The sequence below is a fragment of the Miniopterus schreibersii genome (genome assembly GCF_964146895.1).
Source record: "Miniopterus schreibersii genome assembly, chromosome: 19".
Taxonomy (NCBI): Eukaryota; Metazoa; Chordata; class Mammalia; order Chiroptera; family Miniopteridae; genus Miniopterus; species Miniopterus schreibersii.
Window position 1 is genome coordinate 19324257 of NC_138119.1, and position 23356 is coordinate 19347612.

The following is a 23356-nucleotide window of genomic DNA, read 5'->3' on the forward strand; positions in this document are numbered from 1 at the left end:
GAGACTTAGATGCACTGCTTAAACTTATTTGGACCCGAATTAGAAAAAAGTCTATAAATAAAGTCCATTTGGGGACAGTTGGTGAAATTAAATTTTAAAAGTTTTAGTGTTATAATGACATTGGTTTATGTAAGAGGCATTCCTTATTCTGGAGAAATGGATGCTAACGTATTTAGAGGTTGTCTGCAATTTAGTTTAAAATGGTTCAGGAAAAAAAAAAAGTATATGTATGTGTATATAGAGAGAGCGAAAGCAAACTTGGCAAAATGTTAACACTTGGTTAATGTAGATGAAGCATATCCTTTCAATTTTGGGTAAATTTAAAACTTTTTCAAAGGACATTGGAAAGCAGTTGGTGGAAATGCGCGCAAATGTAAACAGCAGATAAATTCGGGTGGTGGAATGGGTACACCCACACTTTTTTCTTTCCATTTATCATTGCTTTCAAATTTTTCTCAGTTTGTGTAATTTTTATAATTTGTAGAAAATAATTTTAAGAAATCACTGAGCGGGACTTCACACAGGCAGAATTCATCACAACAGACTCAATGGTGAAGCTTAAAGACAAGATTCTATTATCAGCGTACTGAAGGGAAAAATTAGAACTTCAGCGAGACGGGTTGTTTTCTGGTTTAAATAGTGGCTTTTTAGAAGTGCACTGCTTTTAACTTTGTATACCCTATATGTAACCCAATGCAGAAACATATGTATTTACCCATATTTGAGCTAATTTTGGTAAAAACTATTTCTGGTTTATTTTGGAACAAGTTTTATGGGCTTAAGCTAGGCCCTGAAGATCACTAGAATCTAATTAGGCAAAGAAGAGAGGAAGTGCTTCTCTAGCAGAAGTAAATAACACGAGCAAAGGCCTGGAGAAGAGAGTGTAATATATTTGGGAAACTGGGAAGAAGCAAGTAATATTGAAGGTTTATACTGATGAACATTTGGTAGGTTAATGAAGGTTATGTTACAGAGAGCTTTAAATACAAGAAAAGTGAGTTTTAGCTTTACACAATAGAGAACAGAAAGCTATTGAAAGTTTTTGAGTATTAATATTATTAATATTAAGAAATCATGTATTAGCATTTAATCACTCACAGATAATGAACATATTAGACACCTCCCCAAAATAAAAAAAATTTTATGGCTCTATGTGACAGTCAATTCAAAATGATCACCTCTCTTTTCCTGAATATGTTCTTTCTCATTTTCTCTCCCTCTGCTTTAGATTTGGTAACAAAGAAGAATACATGGCATTCATGAATGATTTTTTAGAACATGAGTGGGGTGGAATGAAGCGCTTTCTTTTGGAGATCTCTAATCCAGACACCATCTCAAACACCCCAGGCTTTGATGGTTACATTGACCTGGGCCGGGAGCTTTCAGTTTTGCATTCCTTACTGTGGGAAGTAGTTTCCCAACTTGATAAGGTAAAGTAGGCTGAAATAGTAATGGGAGATGGGAGATAGGGAACCTGAAGGGGCCTGGATTCTGCAGAGCATCTGCAGGGTAGCAGCACTCACCTTTCTGGCAGTCGAAAGCAACCTTTGTCCTCAGAGTAAATGGGTGTCATTTCTGAGTGAAATATGTACCCTACAAACCAGGAAATTCCAGAAAGTCACGAAATTACTTACATATTTTTTCAAATAATTACCTGCATTAGCGGAGTATAGATTTCTATAAGTAAATAAATAAGTAAATGCAGTATGTAGAGCATATGTAAGAACTTGCCGAGAAAGTCGTATCAAATGTTGGTGTATGTGGCCTTGTTCGCGTGCAGTAGGATGAGGTGAAGCCTCGGGTAGCAGTTTCTAGCTTCAAAGCGTGAGCTTCAAAATGTACTGTGACTATCATGTTTAATTAGCTTTACCCTTCACGTGTTTTGGTGGTTGTTACACAAGTCAGAGGGTTTAATATAACTACTAGTACCACAGAGTTACATGGGATCCTTTCTCTGTAGATGTAAATTAATACAGAAAACAGTTATAATTTTTAATCACTTATTTTCTAAGCTAAGAATTTTATTAAATTTTAATTAGAACTTCATATTAATCACTAGATGTTTACCAATCATTTTCTTCCTTATGGAACTTTGCAGAGAGGAATAGGTTTTGTAGTGGAAAATAGTCTCACCAGACTTAGGCTAGATTTATCACAATAATGATTTACTGATTCTTTTGTTTGCTACAGGTACTTTATAAATACGTGTGGTGGTATGTTAGAATAACTTCAGAAGACAGTTATTTTTCTGTGATGAGAATTTGTTTTCCTCCATTTTCCTATTATTCTTAAAAATATTGTACTAATAATATTGGGGGGGAGAGTAAAACCTATTAATAAAGACCACTTTCCTGAGTGGGGTAAATGTAAATGGCAGGGTGTCCACTGCTGCTGAAGGCATTGTAAAATAATAAGCGTCCGTATTCTTGAGCACCCCTCCTACACCTGTAGAGATGCCAGCTGGACTTTAAGTTGCAACTGTGCCGAGGGTAAACCCCTTGAGTATGAGCAGGCAAAGCACATAAAGACGTTCCCCAGGTGGCGTTTAAGCAGGGCTGAAGAGCCTTTTGGTTGTTGAAAAAGCGAAGAAGACCCGTAGGCAGCCATGTAAAACTGCCCAACAGTTGAGCGGTCCCATAAGACCCCATGAGAATAAGAACTCCCCAAAATAAAAAATGACCGAGATGGATAAAGCAAGTACTAAAAGTTATTCTTTGTTGAATAACTGTATCAGTGAGATGCAGATATAGTTACTTTGTGAAATCAGCCTGATTTATTCAGGGTCAAGGTCTTTTTAACAGGCTTTGCTGTGTAAACACACGTTCTCCTTTTTAATCTCTGTTTGGTCCTGGGAACCAGGAGTACATTATACTTCGTAGAGAGAGTTTACCTCATTTTTCTGTTTTTTAAAAAAATGATCATGCTTATGCCAACCTAGTTGGCAGTAATAGGTCAGGGTTCCCAAGATTAAATGGGATAGTGTGTCCTGGAGTGTTTTAGACCCCTGCATGCAACACCTTCCTGTATGTTGGCATGCATTTCTTTCCTTACATAATCCCTTTTCTTTGGAAGTTTTGTCACACTAGCCTTCTGGTCTTGAAGTCCTTTTTGGTTAGAAGGTGTTTGGCGCTTCCCCTACCCACCCCCACCTTGATTTACTAGCCTTCCAAAGATTTTGTTTGCTTTGCATGCCTGTTTTAGTTGGAATGGCAATATTTTGGTTGTTTTGAGCATGTCTTTTAATTTTTATTTGCATAATCCTAATTTCTATTTCCTTTCTTTCCTCGATGTCTGCTGCACCTTGTTTCGCCTTCTCCATCCATCTCGACGCCATGGTTCCGCTGCTCCATAACAATGCATTATGAACCTGCCACTCCCACATGCAAACACCTACCCTTCCCTCCAACCTACACCCCTACATCAATGGGCATCATGGTCCCAAAAACAATCTGTGGTGGATGTCGCAATGCTTATTATCCAATTAGGGTGAAAATTCCTTCCTACAGGCGACCGTGGCAAAACTGGGACCTCTCCCTCGTGTTCTTGCTGATATCACCAAGTCTCTGACTAATCCCACACCAATACAACAGCAACTGAGACGCTTCACTGAGCATAACTCCAGTCCCAATGTCAGTGGAAGCCTCTCCTCTGGGCTGCAGAAAATATTTGAAGACCCCACTGACAGGTATGAAAGAGAGAATTTGAAGTACTGTCCCAGAGATATAATGTTTAGAGATTTGGCAAAAATCTATTTAACTTATCTGTTGAATTTACAAACTTTAAAGTCTTGAACAATTGGAAAGAATCATCTGACCTGAGATAAATCCAATTGTTTGTCATAATAATACATAAGATCTAGGGTACTTATTTTCCAGAGTGATATTGTAGTTATATTTAGCAAATGTATTTTTAAAAAACAATTATGTCCTGTTTAATGGAAGACTAGGTGCTCTATGAAATTGACATTTTCATATATTGTAGCACTCAAAAATCTGGAAAACCTCAGTTAAGACCACTTTGTAGCTGGCTGTGTCAGCTGGTCAGTAGACACAATATTGATGCTTAGACTTTGTTTTCTTTGTTGGCGAGATTTGTGTCTTTGGCATGGACCCTTGGGCTCTGCACTGAGAGCCTCTCCTTGAACAAATTAAGTATGAATTAGAATACCTTGGAAGGGTTTTAAACCTACCTAGAAAATGGTTGGAATTCTAGTACAAGTCAAAGACAGTGATGGAGTGGCACACACAGTAGTATTCTCCACCTTTGGAGAAAAACTAAAAATGCTGGGTTTTATTCTAAGAATGGTAGTGATGAAATCTGAGGTTAAATGTTAGTATCCACTCTGGGCCTGTGAGCCTTCAGAAGAGTTTAGGTGCCTGCATTGAGGAATCTTAACTATGTTGGATTTGTCTCAAGAGTAATTAAGGGTCCTTTCCTTTTCCAGTGATTTGCATAAACTAAAGTCTCCAGGACAGGACAACACAGACAGCTATTTCAGGGGGAAAACATTGTTGCTGGTTCAGCAGGCCTCCTCCCAGAGCATGACTTACTCTGAGAAGGATGAGAAGGAAGGTAGCCTTCCTAACGGCCGGAGCGTGTCCCTCATGGACCTCCAGGACACGCACGCTGCGCAGGTGGAGCACGCGTCCGTCATGCTCGACGTGCCTCTGCGCCTGACCGGAAGCCAGCTCTCCATAACCCAGGTGGCCAGCATCAAGCAGCTGCGGGACACCCAGAGCACACCCCAGAGCGCACCCCAAGTGAGGAGGCCCCTGCACCCCGCCCTGAACCAGCCGGGCAGCCTCCAGCCCTTGTCATTCCAGAACCCCGTCTATCACCTCAGTAACCCAATCCCAGCAATGCCAAAGGCCTCCGTGGATTCCAGTTTGGAGAACCTAAGCACTGCCAGTTCCAGAAGCCAAAGTAACAGCGAAGACTTCAAAGTCAGCGGACCCAGCAATAGTAGCATGGAGGACTTCAGCAAACGTAGCACTCAGAGCGAGGACTTCTCCAGGCGACACCCTGTGCCAGACAGACACATACCTCTTGCCCTGCCCCGGCAGAATAGTACTGGGCAGGCCCAGATCCGAAAAATGGACCAGGCCGGGTTGGGTGCCCGAGCCAAAGCCCTGCCGTCCCTGCCACACAGTGCTTCCTTGCGGAGCACGGGGAGCATATCGGTGGCCTCGGCAGCCCTGGTGGCCGAGCCTGTGCAGAACGGAAGCCGGTCCCGGCAGCAGTCCTCTTCCTCCAGAGAGAGCCCTGTTCCCAAAGTGAGAGCCATCCAGAGACAGCAGACGCAGCAGGTAGGGCGAGTGCTGGGCGGCCTGGCTTCTACCTCGTCCAGCTGTTTCCTCGGGCCTTTGTGTAGAAATCATTGGGAAACCCAGTGGCTAGCAAGGTCTCCACTTAAAAATATTTCTGCCACCATTAAATAGGAAGAGGAAATAAGAGGTTTGGGAGACTCCTGGTGATGTGAGGCAGCAGAATGCAGCTTGACTCACCACCCTGAGGACACTCTGTACCAGCCATGCAGGAGCCTTTCCTTCCCTTCACTCAGCACTGAGAACAGATCTGTCGTGTTGAATGAGTAATTAGACACTTAGCCTATGAAAGCTATAGGCCAAATCAACTAAAAGTATTTTGGGAATCTGGATATTAATCCTCCTTAAATATTTTTTCTTAAACTTCCAGAATAAAGTTTTGCATTCTGAGCCGAGAGTTTAATATAACTACTCCCCGCTCCATTCCCCAATTCCCTATGGAAATATCAACCCCATGTGCCTTTTCCTGGAAATGGCTAGAAAAATAAGCACCTGAGCACCTAAAGGCAAAGTGAAGGAGGGGGGGAAAGACAGACACCCAAGTGGTTGGCAGGTATTCTAGACATTCACAACTGCCTTATATTTTCTCTTTCCATCAACAAGCCCAGCTAGTATCACGTCCAGTTTAATATATGACTGACAAAATCTTTTCTTCTTGATGAAAAGGTTTCCCACGAGGCACCAATATATATTTTGTTCTTTGAAACAAACTAATAACCTTAGGAATGTGTATGTGAGAGAGAGAGTGAAAGAGAGAGAGAAAATTTCTTTCTTTCATCTGTAAAAGATTTTTCTCCTGAAAAGTTTTGTATTTATAGAATTTTTTTGAAACCTAATCATACTTTATAAGTACTAGGGAGCTTCGTGATGTAAAAAAGGCCTTTGTCAGCAAAATAACTTATCAGAGGAGAACACAATAAAACCCCAATGTATCTCTTTAATATATTTGCATTTTTATAGATAGGCATTTAATAATTTGCTGCTTCTGCCTCCACTCTACTGTGATCAGAGCCCTTGCACCTACTTTAATAACTATTTTTTCATTATTGTTTAAAAAATTAGAACATGTACAGAATCCTTGGATACAGAAAAAAAGGAAGGGATGAGAAACATGTCCAACTTCAGCTGCTTCTGGTAGCTGACTTCCTGGGCAAAGCCCCCTAGTTAGTCATTCTTTCCTGAGAAATAAAGATTTTCTTCAGTCTTAAATTTTTCATTTTTATTTTGTTGCATTCCCCAAATTTTACCAATTCATTTGATTTAATAAGCATTTCCACTTAAAGAAAATAAAAATTATATAATAATATATAGCTTTCCTTTTCTTTAAATGAAAATGCTTATTAACTGCTTATATGTCTGTATATATCTCATATATATGCATTTAACTTGCCAGTTAGGAGGCTACCAGTCATTCACACCTTATTGTGAATTAGTTTCCACACATTGCTTTTATGCTAGCTTCTAGTTGAGAACTCCTTTAAGAGAACGTAAGTGTTTATTGAGTCAAGAGAAGAAAGATGAGTAATTTTAGAGGTGGGATACTGACTGTGTAGAGGCAGACACCTACCTACTAGGGGGCTTAGTGCACTTTGAGCGCCCTGAGGGTGAGATAGGGACTAGAGAAGGATATCAGATTGGCGGAGAGGGGCAGGACAGGGAAGGGCCCTCTACTTTTGAGGTTGACAGTGACCAGTGACTTCGGCCCAGCCCTGGACAAAAGAGAGGAATGCCTACCCATTCCTCCTGTATCATGCAGTCATCAGTTCCCAGAGCCCGTGGCTCACTGGTTGTTCAGTCGTCGTTTATAGTATTTGTGCTATCGGAAAATATAACACTATTACATAAGCACTCAGTACATGTTTCTATGGGTGATAGATGGGAGGTAGGAAATTTATCCAGTCTCCAAACAACCAGTTTAAAATTGTCACAGCCATTAATGAGCTGGAGAATGTCTCTATTGTATTGGCATGAAGCGGGGCGGGGCACAGTGAGATGTCCCAGCACAGCTTCAGTCACCTTTGCTTATGCCTTTGCCGGTACTCTTATCAGTTAACTGGTCCTCATATCAGTTAAACCATAAATCATTATATTTCGATTGCTCAAGTTTCTGGTCTTTCTACACTGGCTTTTTCTATGCAGATGATTCATTCTTTTGAACTTACGTTATTTTTTAAAATCCCTTCTGTTTCTTGCCAGCTTTTCTCATCTTACTCCCATGAAGCCGCTGAAGTTCTATATAATCAGCGCATTTTTCAGGCAAATTCCTTTACATATTTTAATTGCAAATTGTGTTGGAGAATTCTTCTCTACCCAAAACCAGAGGATTTCTTTGTGGAGATTGTTCTGTGGGCGGCTGCAATTATCAGTGGCTTTGTCCCATGCAAATTCCGTTTGTATCTGAGCACAAAGGAGTGGCCATTGTTGGCACTGTAACTAGCTTCGGTCTCCTCCATCTCCTGAGTGGGAAGGAAATAAAATTCCAGTGAAACAATCTACAGAAGGAATTTTTTTCAGGGAACTTTCATTTATGTCCCTTTTCAGACTCTGTTCGGATTTATTTTTTCTCATTTTCCTCTTCATTTTGTTTTTTGTGCACCATGTACTCTGTACCCATAATAGACTTTATCTACATTGTGTGAGTAGTTGAGATGTAGCTTGTTACCTAAACTCAGAAATTCAAATTTGAAGAGGCTCTTAAAATTGGTACTTGACCAGCCTGTCGGAATGATGCTGTAGTTGGCACAGTTGGGTTTGTTGACCCTCCCTAAGCAACCTCTTGTGGCAACTCTCAGACATTGCTTAGTAATTCAGTCCGCCCTTCTTTGGTGTTGATAGCAGAAGTGTTATTTGTTGATGAGAACCTGACTGTTTCAGACTGTGCAGAAGCTGAAACCAACAAGTCTCATTTATATCCAGTAAATACTAGCCAGGAACCAGGGGGCTGGCCTGTTCTCAGTTGTCCTCAGCATAGCCAGGCTATGACTAATTACGGGGTCAGCGGAACTGCTGTCTCAGACACTTTTGCCCTAAAGCATTATGATTGTTCCCAGGGAAACCCTATACAGCTTTATCTCAAGCAAGATATGTTCCTAATAGGGATTTCTACTCCTTTACTTTCTCTCTTTTTTCATCCTTTATTTTCTTTAATGATCCGCTGTTGAAAGGCGGGGGCTGTAAAAGCTCTTCCCTAGGCTACAGCAAAGCAAAGTGGGATCTGAACTGCTCACCAACCTTTCTTCTCAATGTCTTTGACTCTAAATGGGAGGTAATAAGTTCTGCTGTCTACCCAGCTTATAAAAGAGATGAAACAATTCTTGAGGAGCCTTTGCTACACTTTATCACTCTGTGGCAGTAAAGTGTAGTTTATCACTAGGAGGGTTAGAGGAAAAGCAGTGTACCTTCCCCTTAGTAATAACTTATAGTAATGAATTCTGTCCAGGATATCAACAAATATTTCATGAAGCACCTTTTGTACAATTATATAACCACTACCGTTCCCCCCCAAAAAAACAACTATATGATATGGTGCCATGCCTCAAAGATTGACAATCTAATTAGGAAATAAGACCATACTTAAGACCAATAGAAAAAAATGTAAGAAACAGTATGTAGGTTTTTCCATATAATTTTGAAACAAAAATCACCTCTATTTTCTTCTAATCTAACACAATAACTAATTTTGATTTGTTCAATATTTTTTCATCTCTTTATAATTGTGTAAAGGTTTTATCATGAGTACAAGGCATAGTTAATATTGGTCAGATTTATTTTTTTCGACAGTTATTTACCACCTACCATATGTCAGGCAAGGTGCTAGGATATATTAGGAAGCGGCTGAAAATCAGATTCAACCAATGAAATAGAACTAGACCTGAATGCCCAGTTCCCATTGTACAATCTCTCGTAATTCACCGGACATTGCTAATCCTGAAGATAGGGTAACTACCACCATCACCAGTGGAATGAAACTGCGCTTTTTTTTACATCTTCTCATTTAACAGTTAAAGCTGAGATTACCCGAGCGAATTGTTGTTTTTAATGTTTTTAGGGGCTAATTTCTCGTTAATTTGCAGTATATTTAGAGGCACTCAAATAGTTGCTATAACAAATCACAGGAAAAGAAAGTTCATTCAAGCAATATCTTGTTAACTGTATAAAGCACAAAAACTATCGAATTAGCTGCCTGATGTAATAAGTTCCAAACAGTAAAGTTGTTATTTTAGTAGCTACTTTATCTCAAACTACTACTGAACAGTAGAAAACAGGGATCACAGTTATGTCTTCCAAAAATAGCTGTCTTTGTGAAACATAACTAGTGGATGAGCAGCCTTGGGAGGTGCTAATAAGTATTTCTGATGCAGGTTCAGTCACCTGTGGACTCTGCCACAATGTCCCCAGTAGAGAGGACGGCAGCTTGGGTCCTGAACAATGGGCAGTATGAAGAGGATGTGGAGGAGGCTGAGCAGAATCAAGATGAAGCCAAGCACGCTGAGAAGGTAGGGCTGAGTCCGTCTCTACTGATGTGTTGCCCCACCAGTAACAGGCCGCAGACGAGTTGTCTAGCCAGGGACCTGATGTGCCCCTCCCCAGCTCCAGCACCAGCTCTATGTTAACCATCGTATGCATGCCTGTGGATAATAACTGGTAGTGTCCTTATGTGGAAATACGCAGAAAACATCCATCAAGCTGGGGTAGAGGGCATTAGCTCTATTTTTTTATCTTTTTTTTTAATGTAGGTTGCCTTAATTTGGAGAATACTATTCGTTTCTAGTCATCGTAGGCACTTATTTAGTGTTTCTATAAACTGGTTGGTAGTCTTCATCCAAGGCCAGAACTTCCCTTGGACTAGACTTTCTTTCTCTATCTTGGTAATGATTTTGTATTTGTTTGTTTTTTCTTTTTGTCTTTTCTGGGTAAAGAATTTCTGGCTTTATGGATGATTTTTTAAAAAGGCATTAACTGTCTATTGGTTCAGTTTTGTTTTGTTTTTTAAACAAAAGTTGACATGGAAAAAAAATATCAAACAGGAATCTTGACATCATATATGGCCTAATCTTATTTGACTAACAACCAGACAGCTCGCTTCTGCTTACCTATCAGCATGACCCAAACACACTCACTGATGCAGATGCTTCTTCAGAGTGTCCTAAAAATTGTCACCGTTGACCTTCAGCATCGTTTAGGACCATGTTGTTGAATAAGCAGAAGTAAATATCTGATTATCAATTAAATGGGACATTATGTGAAAATAGATTGCATTCTACAAAGTGCCTTACAGATTTATCACCAATTCCTGATGAGTCTATGTAGGCCATCTATAAGAAAGCCTATGCTTCTCACCTCGCCTAGAAGTCTGACATTCCAGTGTACTCAGACCCCACCCACAGCAACTTCAGCACAAGGAAGGGCCATATAACCAATTGAATTATATAAAGCTCTATTTATATAAAGCTTTAGCAAGAAAAAGACCTCCGTGTTCCAGAAAGAAGAAACAAAGTGGGCAGGTGAACCACATCGTGAAAATGGGCCAAGGGGCAGTAGTGATCAGCCCTAGAGAGCATGTAGGCCTTTGGCTTAATGCTTGTGATCTCAATATTTTATGCTTTTATATTTGGAGAAAAAGGAGCAATAGTCTACTCTGCCATAAAATTCTGTTTATTGATTTAGTAGAGTTTGACATTATAGAAATGTTGCTTGTTTTCTGCAGGGCTGATTCCAGTAGAGGGAAGGATGGCAATCTGATGAGCCAAGTCATGCCCAAGATCCCACAGTACAGGCAATGATACAGAACCTTTTCTCTTGTCAACAACTGACTTTTGGTTCCTTTCAAGTGATTTGTCAGGCTTCTAAGTGCTCGATCATTTTATTTTCCTGCTCCCATTTGATGCCATCACAGATTGTATGCAGCTTGCAGCAGCTGGTAGTTTAATATGCAGAGAGACAAATAAATATATAGATTTAGAGTGCCAAGTTAACATTACACATGTGATTTTAGGAGGAGGGCAGAGCTCCATTGCCATTTGAGCCTGTTGATAATTTACAAGAACTTCAGCAGCACATGGGATGGCAGTTCAGACGGCATCCAGCTACCTTGCCCCGGGTTTCTTTTGTAAGAAGCAAATCACTAATTTCTGCAACCTGTGCGTGAAACTCTTTTCCTCTCCTCCAGTATGAACAGGAAATCACTAAGCTGAAGGAGCGCCTGCGAGTGTCCAGCCGGCGGCTGGAGGAGTATGAACGCCGGCTGCTGGTGCAGGAGCAGCAGATGCAGAAGCTGCTGCTGGAGTACAAGGCCCGGCTGGAGGACAGCGAGGAGCGGCTGCGCAGGCAGCAGGAGGAGAAGGACAGCCAGATGAAGAGCATCATCAGCAGGTCAGGGTCACCTGGCGCCGGGTGCGGGTAGCCGGGCACCCAGAGAGGTGGGAAGGGGCAGACACCCCTGTAGGAACGGCGGCAGCACCACTTGCCGCTCTGCATATGCTCGTGGCACTTAGCACAAAGGTGATGACTGACCATAGCTCTTAAAATTTTCTAAACGGGAGACCTTCGTGTACTTCCTTTGACGATGGAGGTGGTCTGTTTTCTTTCATCATAACAATCAGAAAAAAAACTTAATGATGCATTTGAATCTTAGAGGAGAACTGGGTTTTAAAAACCTAAGTATTCAGTGTCCAAGACTAGCTTAGTTTTTCACAAAAGAGTCCAAAAACAGAGAAAGGATTTTATTGGACATCATTAGGGCCAGAGAACCGAGAGTGAGTGCCGAGGATGTCAAGGGAGACTAAGGGAGCATCAGTTTTACCCAACACTCACATAGCACTTACTATGGGCCAGGCTCATTTCTGAGTCCTTTACAAATAATAACTTGTTTAATCTGTTAATAATAATTTGTTTAATGCCAGTTTCTGAGGTAGGCATTATTATTATTCTCATTTTACAAGTAAAGAAATAGGCAACAGGTTAAGTCACTTGCCCAAGGTCACTGAGCAGTGCAACTAGGATTGAAGCCAGTCAAGTTCCAGAGTCCATGCCCATAACCACTGTGCTGAGGAGAGGTCAAGTAAACTGAAGACAGAAAAGGTCTGTTGTTTCAGCCGTACAGTCTTACTGAGGGCAGTTTGATGGGGTTTAAACATCAGTGGGGTAAGATGTGAGTGGTCGATGAGAAAGAAACTAGACCTCTTTGAGGACCTACCTGTGCAGGGAAGAGAAAGGACAGCTGTCGCGGATAACTTGAGATTAAGAGAAGGTTGGTTGGGTTTTGTTGAGTGGTTGGATATTTTAAGATGAAATAAGTTGTGCTGAAGGATATGAGGGAGGAAGTGATATGAGAATACAGTCCCGGAAGAGATGAAAATATGAGCAACCTAGTCACAGGTAGAGAAATTAACATCCGATGTCTTCCAAGGTAGGAGGGAAGAAAGAGCGCGTGGTTTCAGATCTTTGATGGGGAAGGAGTGGCAGTGTTGAACTATGAAGAGTGGGTTTCTTGTCCTCTGCGTTATGTAGCCCTCTCTTTGAAGAGGCTGATGTGTCCTTCCTGCCATGTTCTAGGCTGATGGCTGTGGAAGAAGAGTTAAAGAAGGATCATGCTGAGATGCAAGCAGTTATTGATGCAAAGCAGAAAATAATCGATGCACAGGTAAGCAGGCTGAGAATCTAGTAGAAGGCACTTGTTTGTATTAACTGTCATTTCCTGACTTCCCACACCTTGCAAATGCCAAGGCATGTACTGGAAAATGGGACATTGAAAAGTTCTCGGCATTACCTTTTGAAGGTTAAAAAGAGTTTCTATGTGACCTCTGACTTCTTTCTTTCACTGGTGACAAATCTGTTAACCCAGCAAAGTATTAGCTTGCTTAGTGCAGTTGCTTGACAAATCTCAACCTAGTGCATGATGGGCTTTACTTCTTTCCTTATGGAAAGTAGGGCATTCTCTAAGGGGGTAGCTGTGAAAAGTACACTGCATGTGTCTGGCTTGTGACCTCCACTGACCATTGCTTGGCTGTGATGTTCACGGTCTTGTCAGTCACTTCCACTGTGCCATCAACTTGTATCCCCAGACAGAAGTGGAACTGTAGGGGACAGACAGGGTTGTCAAAGGTACCTTTCCCTATTATTCCTTTGGTTCAGGGCTTGGCATCGATGCTTGGAATTTGCTTGGTTGCCCTGGTTTGTTGGCTGTGCTTGCAGTGCCTCTTTCTATTCATGAAATCAGTCTGGGCCTCTGCTCACTATAGCCTATACCTGTGACAGCAATGGTGTGATGACTGCCAAGAGTACCTCACAGGGACACATCAGTAATCAGAACAAAATCCAGCAGGCAGAAAATGTTCCTTAATTCTTTTTCATTTTATCAGTGCAAATTTGGTCGTATGTCTTAGAGCGAAACAAATCACAGAAGGCAGGTACGGTTTTGAAAATGTCTGGTCTGCCCACTGAATGTGTCACCTCCCTGAAGACAACCCAGCCAGGTTGGCATTTCTCACCCTTAAGCACATACCATATCCCTCAGCTGTGAAATAAAATTGGGAGCAAGGACTTCATGTTCTTCTCTCTTCTCTGCACGTCAGCCAGCAGTCAGTCTGTGTTAGAGCCCACCATGCTCTCAAATGTGCACTTGCCACCTTCAGTCTAGGTTCTGGGATGGAGTTTTCTTTTCAGAGGCACTGGGGGTGAGGCTGAAAGCACAGCCGTGGGAAGAATGTTTCATGGGCCTCGTACTCCTTCAGACACACCTGACCTGGAAGTTGAGTGGGTTGTGATGCTCTCTTGTCAGCGTAGCTCCCAGAATATTTTGGACTCTTGAACTCTGTAGTTTTTGAATATTTAGACCCCCTGAATAGCAGAAGAAACTTCTGTTGTAATTATCTTACTTGGTTCTTTTTTAAAAACCTTTCTAGGTATCCCCAGGGTGGGTGAGGGAAGGGTAGTGGAGACAAGGCCATCTCTCTGTACGTACTATAAAAACTCATCCCAAATGCTTAAGAGAAAGAGCCTGGACAAAGAGAGCAGTTTAATCAGGAAAGCTAGTGTCGGCAAGTTTTCACTTTGGAGTTTTCAATATGACAAAACAAAGCAAAGAGAGTTCTGTTAATAGTCACACCAGGAGAGATTTTAGTTCTAATAAGTTACAACAGACCATTTTAATAATTTCAGCTGGCCTAAGACAGTTAGCAAAGGGAGTGTGGGTGTGTCATAGTGGTGGCTCTGCATGCAGTATTGCCCTTTCTCGGTGGTTCATCAAGACAACTTCATCATCAGCTTCTCATCATTAGCTCACCCCCCCTCCCTGTTTTGACATCTAGGGCAAGATGACTGGGTATGAAACAGGAGTCCTAGGTATAGAAGGTGAAAGCAAGAGAGGGAATTGGATTTATCAGGGCTCAAAAGCACTGAAAAACAACGACCTTCTGTCAGTTAACCAGGAGTGTGGCACTGTTCAGGAATGGGAGAAATATTACCCTCAAAGCACCAGACTTGTGGTCTAGCTCAACTAGATAATATTTTGTGCCCATCCCTCAAGGCAGTGGTGTTCAAATGGTTTGATTGCATGGACTACTTGGTAAAACTAGAGGCACCTTCCATAGGTCAGTTTCTAGTTGCTCCTACTGACCACTCAACAACAAGAACCAGTCTCAAATAATAGGTCACATCACACCAAAGCTGGCTAAATATCATCAATTACTGATTCCAACATAGGCTTTACTATACAGTAAATTTTCTACCAGAGGCCCACTAGGGATCCCTAAAGAATGCTGGGAAATCCACTGGACCACATATGGAAACCACTGCACTGTGCACAGCACAAACCAAACACTAAAGCCAGTTTAAAAAAATTGTAATCTCCTAAAAAGGTAGGTTTCCCAGTTCCAGCTGTTGTCTTACTGATACATTAAAACCTTATTATAGCAGGAGACTATGAACATCCTTTGGCACCCTCTGTAATGAATGACTTTTTGTATTGGATTCTTTCCTTTGTAAGGAGGAATCTTACATCTCAAGTGTTTAATGCAGAGCAGCTCTTCTGGCATCATTTTATAGAATGAAGAGATGTTTGGGGGTGAAAGCTTCCCAGTGAGGTAACCCATACTTTTGCATCCCTGACATCTTCCTTGGTGCCACTAGTAGTACAAAAAACATTTCTGAAATGAATACAGCGTCTCTCCTTATACTAGAGTTGAGCCCAGCATTTCCCAAAACTCTAAAGACCAGATTCCCAGTGAACTGGTTTTCACCTCTCTCAGCAGCCCTGTGTCCCTACAGGAAAGGCTTATCCCTGAATTCAGCCTCTCCGTCTCCTTGAGTCAGTTCATGTCGCCAGCCTGGGCCAGCCGCTTTCTAACTGGAACAGAGGATGAGCACTCCACTGGTGAGGGCAGGTCCACCATCCTGAACCTTGTAGCATGGCCATGGGGATCCTGGTGATGGTACTAAGGGACCATTTCTCAAACATCAGACCAGGGACTGTGCCACCTTTCACCCCCCTCCAGGATCTCTCCATGTGACTCAGATGGAGAACAGAGAAGGGCTTCCTCCTCTGAGAAGCGAGCAGCTGCCTAGTTACTGTTGCAAGTGATACCTCCACTGTGTTAAATTACAGGTCCTAAATGGAGATGAGATTATTCAAACAGGCAAGTAAACCCTGTCGTTCTCTAGCCGAGCAGTTCCCAGCCCTGGCCCAGTGCACTGGCCTCCTACACATTCCAGCTCCTGACTCCCCACCCTTGGCATCGTTAATCTCAGGCCTGGACCAGATCGTTGTCTTTCAATCCAGGCAGAATCGCAGCATCAGAGCATCTTTTGTCACCTAAACTTGAACCTCAAAAGTCCCTATTTGATTTTTTTTTTCTTTTACTTTTTGTTTTATTTGACAGTGAGGGAAATTACAAAAGGGAGTTTCTCCACTTGGAAACTTTCAACTGTTTGTGCAGGGGGGTGGCTTGGCTTCTGTTGTTACTCTCATGGTCAATAAATAAATACAAACACTCTTAACCTTCTTTGTGACTCTTTAAGAATCAAATAATTTTTCATAATGTCTAATTTTTTTATTGAACCTGGAAAATCCTGCATTCCTTGGTATGGATGGGGGCCTTATAATAAGATTATCCTAATGCTGAAATATATTTTCTTTTTTCATTATTTCAAGAAATTACATTTTTCTGTGTAGAGATCATTCCTAACCGTAGGGTAAAATATCAGATTTGGCTCCCACCCTTGTTTTCTGGTAACCAATGGCTGATCTTTACCTACTGAATTAGAAAAGATCTATACTTGTTGTCCCAGTAAACTCCACTGGCTGTGATTTTTTAATTATTTTTAAAAGCCTCATGGATCTTTCTTTCTTGAGTTTTGCCTGTTCTTACAATGAGGCACTCACCTTCCCAAAGTCAAAAGCACACTTTACTAGATTAGTGGTTAGTTAATAATGCTGATTTTGGGTATCTTACCACCTGAGCTTTCCATCAGGAAAAGGAAGAATTTTTTTAATGATAATAAGTGTGAGCTGGGTTTTTTCATACTTTTGGAACCATGACCACCCCACTGCTGCCCTACAGGTCCCTCCCCCTGCCCGCAGCAGGGGAGCATCACTTGATCCTATGTCTGTCCTTTACCTAAATTCCCCACCCCCACCCCAGGCAGTGGTCTTTATTCTGGATCCCCCTCCCCGCCCATGGGCCCTGTGTGGCTGCTGCTTCAACAGCAAGGAGCAGCGTCAAAGCCTCCGCCCTTCTGTATCCTCTCAACCTGACCACGCCTCTCCTTAGCATGCTTTTCCCCATAAATGCAAAACCTCCCAGGGTAGGAAAGCTCCTTTTGGCTTTGGGGTTGTTCCTCACGTGCTATTTTCTTTTTAATTTCATGGGCATAGGTAAAGCTGGTTCTTCTCAGCATTAGCTTCTGGAATGATTTACATCACTGCTGAAGCTAGGATTAGCTTCTCTTTGCAAGACTGATAATATTTTGATGGGGTGATTTTTTTTTTTTTTTTTTTTAACTTAGATGGCCTACTTTTCTTGAGATTGCCCTTTTTTTTTTGGCCCTCCCTCCCCCCCTTTTTTTTGTATGTGTGTGTATTCAACACCCTTTGGTTCCAAAATATTGGTTCTAAAGCTTTTTTTCTTCTTCAGAGACTCAAAACTAAAAGGAAAGCAGTCCCCACATCGGGCAGCTTTCCAGGAGTAACTCTGAGCTGGAATGAGTCCAGGAGCTTGTGTTCTCTGTTTGTTTTCATGTGTTATGTTTACAGCACCCCCTCGGCCACACCTCCCTCCCTGTATCCAAGTAACTCCCTGGTCTGAGCTTTTGGCTGCTATCTCCCTTCTTGCGTGTTGCATCCTCACTTTGTTGGTGACTATAAACTGCCACCATGTATTGTTTTTAATTTTGAGCACAATGTGAGTTCTCTGCAAGTGCGGCTGCCATGCCCTCGGTGGGGCTGAGAACCCACAGATCCCTTGCACTTCTCTGTGAAATGAAACCTCTGGTGCTTCTTTCTTTGCCACCTAATGTCCATGTTTTAATTTTGACCAAAAGCACTTAATACAGTCAGGCAGCTTGACCCCTGTGTTGCATAGTCTGAAGTAACACACGTTGTCATTTTTACATGGTACCTAGTGTCCAGAGGGATTATTAATAACAAATCCTGCTGTGCTGAAAGTACAGAAAGAGAAAATAAGCACAGCCCGGTGGGCTCAGTGTGCAGAAAGAGGCAGAGACGTTCCATTTGTCCGGGGAGCATCGTGCGTGCGGCTGTGTGATAGCAAGCATTAGAACAGTCGTTTGAAAGAGAGCACTACGGTGTGATTTCCTGCGTGGAGCTGGAATAAAGCCTTGATTGGTGTGTTGTAGGAAAAACGGATCGTGTCCCTGGATTCGGCCAACACCAGACTGATGAGCGCGCTGACCCAGGTGAAGGAGCGGTACAGCATGCAGGTCCGCAATGGCATCTCTCCCACCAACCCCACCAAGCTTTCCATCACGGAGAATGGTGAATTCAAAAACAGCAGCTGCTGATGGCCTTGGTGACCAGACAGACGGTGGGAGGAGACAGAAGGAAATGTCCCCGCTCTCCTGTCCCCAGCCCTTCACCCAGCCCCGCCTGGTTTACAGAATGTTACTACTTTGGCGAGAAACTCTCAGATGAAGAAGGAACCTTGTCTTTCAGGGCATAAGGCTAAGACCCGAGGTCGACGCTTTCCCCCGTGTCTCTGTGTACATAGGGAACTTAGTTCTGGGCCATGTACAGAAAATACCATTGTAATATACCCAAAGGAAGTTAATAATGTAGATTACCTTTTTAATTATTGCTATTTTTATTATTGTTGTCCTCCGTTGAAAGCACTGCAGTTGTTAGAGGAGGAAGGTAGGAGCTATGTGTGAGTGAGAACTGAGCCCAGCGGTTCAGTAGGTAGAGACCCAGTGTCTGTCTGTCTGTCTGTTTGGTAGAAGCGCACGGCGTATAATAGGACATTGTCAGAATGAATTTTTCAGGGATTCGTCTGCCAGTTAAAAAAAACCCACTCCAGCCCCCTTGCCCATGAGGGAAACATGCAAATACTAAGATCCAAACAAAACATTTTATCCCACTGATCACCCAAGACTGTCTCTGAATGTATAGCGACTCCGCTTTGGGGATACGCTGCTTCAGAGGACACAGACAAGAGCTCTTGCATCAAAACTGGACTTGAGGAGTGATTTCTATTGAACTCCTGTTGATGTTTATCTCCTTCTGTCTATAGCAGATGGAATTTTCCATTTTAGATAGGGGCTGTTTTTTTACCCCAGTTGTAATAAAGAGTGTTCTCTTTCTCTTCAGAGTTTACAAAACTAAACATCTGTGTCTCTACACACCATCTTCACCTTCCCATACCCACTGCCCTTCCCGCCCCCATGATGGCAGCAGGTCACCAACAGGGTTTACTCTCCCCTGGAGAGATTCTTCCAATATGCTGTCCATGAACCATCCAAACAGACACCCTTTCTTCCACACAGAAAAGGGCTAACCATACCATAGCAGAAATTTCTGAATATTTCCTATTTAAATATTTTCTATTTGTGAATTATAATTTTTATTTGGGATAAACATTTTATTCATTGTACTAGCATATTTCTGGGCAGGGTAATCTTATTTCAATCTTTAACTTTTAAATTTTTTTTTTCTGTAGTGGCCTAAGTAAAACTTGGAAAGGAAATCCATATCTGAGGCATCACTCTCTGGAAAGTGATGTCTCCTCTTGTAAGAAAAGAAACCCAAAGTGCAAGGCAGTGCATTCTGCTTGGTACTCCCCTGCTCTCAGTAGATTTGTCAGTAATGACTGTTTCACCAGTAAGTTTATAATTGGCTGTAGTGTAGGACAGAAACAGTCATGCAAGCTGAAGGATTTCCTTTTTTCCAAAGATGTGAAATGTCATCTTGAATGCAACCCTGATTACCAGAAGTATAGAATGTTACATGTTAGCCATTATATATACAAGTATATATACATATCTATTCACACGTGTACATATAACCACACAAATAGGAAACATCCATGCCTTCTGTGCTGTGAAATACAATGTTAAAAGGGTTTTGAATCTCTTTAAGCAAGATCTGAGTGGTGGTTTCTATTGAGAAAGAATACTTCTCAAATAAGTTAATGATGTTTATTTTAAATTATAAACTGTAAGGAAATTTTTAAAAGGTAAATGGGAGAGGGAGAAAAAAAGACCTGAGGGAGCCGTATGTATGGAGTGAGTGTTTCTACATAACAAAATTGGAAGGGAACATTTATCTGTCAGGCCCTGTTCTGAGTGAAGCCCAGACAGCGGCACCAAGCGCCCGTCTTGCAGGCCCCAGCTTGCGCTCTGACACTTTAGGGCTGCCCTCTCTCGGGTGGGTCTTTGTGTTGCACCTTGCACCCCACCAACCCACGACCTTTTAAAACATTTCCCTTCTTAACACTCCCATTTCTGCCAGTCAGAGATCTAAAACAGGGGTTTCTCATAGTGCTTATCTGATCTGCAGACCTCATACCCACGTGTTTGGTAGCCATGTATTTTTTTGACCCTTGGTAGTTATTTTACAAATTCTTACCTCTCCTCTCCAAGGTGAGGGCACACTGTGGTCAAAATCACTTATTTAAATTAACTAATTCTTTAATAGTGCCCTTTGTTGGGAGGGGGTGATGTAAGCATAGGTCCACTATTTCTCAGCTTTAGCCACGTTTAATTCTAATTCATTCTTTGTAAAAAGCTGTGCTGCAGAAAACCTGGTAAGAGAATTGTCGGTTTCAAGGGCCTAAAGTATGTAACATGAGTGATGTCTTGCTTGAGGTTTGGGAGCTCTCAGGTGCTGGTTATGGATTACAGAGGGTTGATAAACTTACCTGTACTGGGGGCCTGTTGGAGACATAAGCATCAAATGTGTTTTTGGTGGGTGCGATTTATCTTGTTGGCATGTGGGAGCTCCTTACAGTTGCCTACTTTGGAAGAGTAAATGCCCAAATGTTTGGACAGATTATGCAGCCCTCTTATTATCAGGATACCTCGAATGAAGAGAAGAGAGTAAAAAATAATAAAGTTAGAGGCAAGCTAGAAGTTCAGAGTTGTTGCCAGATGTTAAATGTTAGATTATCCTTTGAGCCTGTTTCTATCCAAATATTTTTGAGTTTTTCTTTAGAGAATGCTGCAATCTGTAGAAAAGGTTTTTTCCCCTTAGTATGGAAGAAGCCGCAACAGCTGAGTTTTGATGGAGGCATAGCTTAGTTGCCTTTCCTCAGCCCAGATAGGCACCAGCCTCTGTGCTGCTGGGAGGAGGGGCATGGTGAAGCAGCAGATGGCCTCAGATGGCCGAGTCTTGGGCTTCTACCCAGCACAGCACCGCATTGTGGGGCGCGGCAGAGACCAGGGCTGCGTGGAATTTGGAGGTCGGGACATGCTAAATGCTCACCCAGCTGTCAACCAGACTTGGCCATTGACAAGGACAGTGCTGATAGGACAGTGCAGGAAAAGAGCTTCGTACTCCCGTTTTATACCACTGGGCCAGCTCAGCAAAAAGTCATCACATTCCCGAGTGTTTGCAATACAAACCCTGCCGGGGTGGGGGGGTTATAACTAGGAACTGTAACAAACACTGGAGCATTTCTAGTGTGCCAGGCCCTATGGCCAAGTGCCATTGGGGTCTAGGGCAACCTGTCAGTAAGGGAAGATGGCAAAATGAGGTAACCATGCTGCGGTAGCTTTTGGCTTTTTCCACTTGGTATCCAGTTGGTCAGAATTAGCTTTCTCTGGTCTCCTTCCACCTTTCCCTGTGACGCTGTCAGAGCAAGGAAAAGTAGGATTTTCTGTCTACAACTGCTGAGAATGAGCTTGACTTTAGAAGTCAGGCTTCTCACTTATTAGCCTTCTTGTGGCCTTTGTTTATGAATCTGCAGTTTTGTCGACCCTTGGCTGTTCTCAGAGGTACACCAGGTTGGGAGTTCTTTCTTGGAAGTCCCAGGCGAGACGATCGCCATCAAGTGAGCTTGCACTAGTGTCTGTTTTTCTTCCATCTAGGTTTAGCTCTAGTTATCTCCAGCTGGGAGTTCCTGAGAAGGCTGGTTGTGGGCCTGAACTTAAGGAAGGAACCCTCTTCAGGATTACCAAGTCCCATGTGACCCTGAGCTCCAGGCTTGCCAGCAGACTGGACTTATCACTGGGCCTGACTCAGCAGCTCTGGAGCCCACACCACGGCTTCACTGAATTTCAGCCACCCCTTTGGAGGCCACCCTCTCCCTTCCCCTTTTCCTTCCAAGTCCAGCAGTGAAATCTCCTGCTTGGCCCAGCAGTAAACAGCTGCCTTCCCACCCCTACCTGGGGGCCAAGAATTTGGGATACTTTGTTTTTATCGATATGTCAATTGAAAGGACCTGTTTTACTAGTTTTTTAAAAGTAAGATATACTGGGGTGTTGAATTTTTTAAATAGAATCTCTTTTTGTGTTTGAGTAATTATTAGTTCTAGAAGCATTCTCTTCTTGTGCTCATGACCCAGTTTTAAAGCTCTTGGGCTTAGGAAAGACAAAGGTGATGAAATTTGCATGAGATCAAATAAATATCTTATGAGGAGTGAAAGAGCCCGAGGAAGATAACCTGATCCAAAAGGGGCCTGTGCACAGCAGCCTTCTCAGGAGCCCAAAGGTTCAGAGAAACAGGATTTACAGCCTTGCCTGCTCTTAAAATACATAGATGTATGGAAACATGGTATCTGGAGACAACACGTGCACACCCACACAAAACACAATTCCTAGGGCTTCCACCTTCTGAATGTTAATCCATTTTATGGAGCAGTGATTCCCAAACTTTCTTGGGTGGTTTAGATTTTATGTTCTCATTTGTTAGGTTTTATGACAGTGGTTCTCTCTTTTTTTTAAGTGTACCATATGTGTTATATGTGTGTGTGTGTGTGTGTATATATATATATATATATATATATATAAGTTAAAGTAACTTGAAATTGATTTGGTTTGACATTGTCTCAAGGACCCTAGGTATCGTTATTGATATCTTGGGGCGTCATAGAAGGAAAGTTGAATCTCACTGATCTGGATTCAGATCAGTGAAGATCAGTGGGATCCAGAAAAAGGTAGTTTTGGTTCCTGATCAGTTACTCCTCAGGTGTTTGCATAACTAACCCGGCCCCCAGTGGGACTTGGCAAATGCAGTAAGCCACCCAAGGAAAGCAAATTTTGCTCAAATTTTATCATGCATTTTAACTTCCTACTCAGTTCTTATTTTTCATTCAGATGCCCTTGTTTTCCCTGGGAAGTTTTTTAGTTCGGGACCTAGATCCAGATGTATCTACTATAGACAGATTAACACAGAAGCTGTGTTTTACGGGACTCCATCATCTGTGCGGGGGTACATAGATTTGTGTAGAAATATCATATCTATGTCATCTCTAACTCCCAAGGGAAATTTTTCAATTCCCAGTTCACCAAAAGGTTAAATGCTGATTGATTCAATGACCATTGTCCTGCAGAGAAGTTGAAATAAATAGTAAAGCTTAAATTTT

At 42.2% G+C, this 23356-nt stretch overlaps 1 protein-coding gene across 6 annotated transcripts in view; it reads left to right on the plus strand.

The window, feature by feature from the left end:
• RASAL2 (RAS protein activator like 2) overlaps positions 1 to 19150 on the plus strand; it is a 212721-nt gene extending 193571 nt beyond the window's left edge. For 2 of the 6 annotated variants that reach the window (XM_081121673.1, XM_081121671.1), the window contains exons 12-18: positions 1229 to 1430; positions 3486 to 3685; positions 4445 to 5306; positions 9686 to 9820; positions 11494 to 11696; positions 12879 to 12966; positions 18177 to 19150. In XM_081121673.1, coding sequence (XP_080977799.1) covers positions 1229 to 1430; positions 3486 to 3685; positions 4445 to 5306; positions 9686 to 9820; positions 11494 to 11696; positions 12879 to 12966; positions 18177 to 18341 — 1855 coding nt within the window. In that variant the 3' untranslated portion in view covers positions 18342 to 19150. Of the gene's footprint in view, positions 1 to 1228; positions 1431 to 3485; positions 3686 to 4444; positions 5307 to 9685; positions 9821 to 11493; positions 11697 to 12878; positions 12967 to 15927; positions 15959 to 18176 lie in introns of all 6 variants that reach the window. The other 4 variants (XM_081121674.1, XM_081121676.1, XM_081121672.1 and 1 more) reach the window with 3 other exon arrangements.
• The last annotated feature ends 4206 nt before the right edge of the window (positions 19151 to 23356 follow it).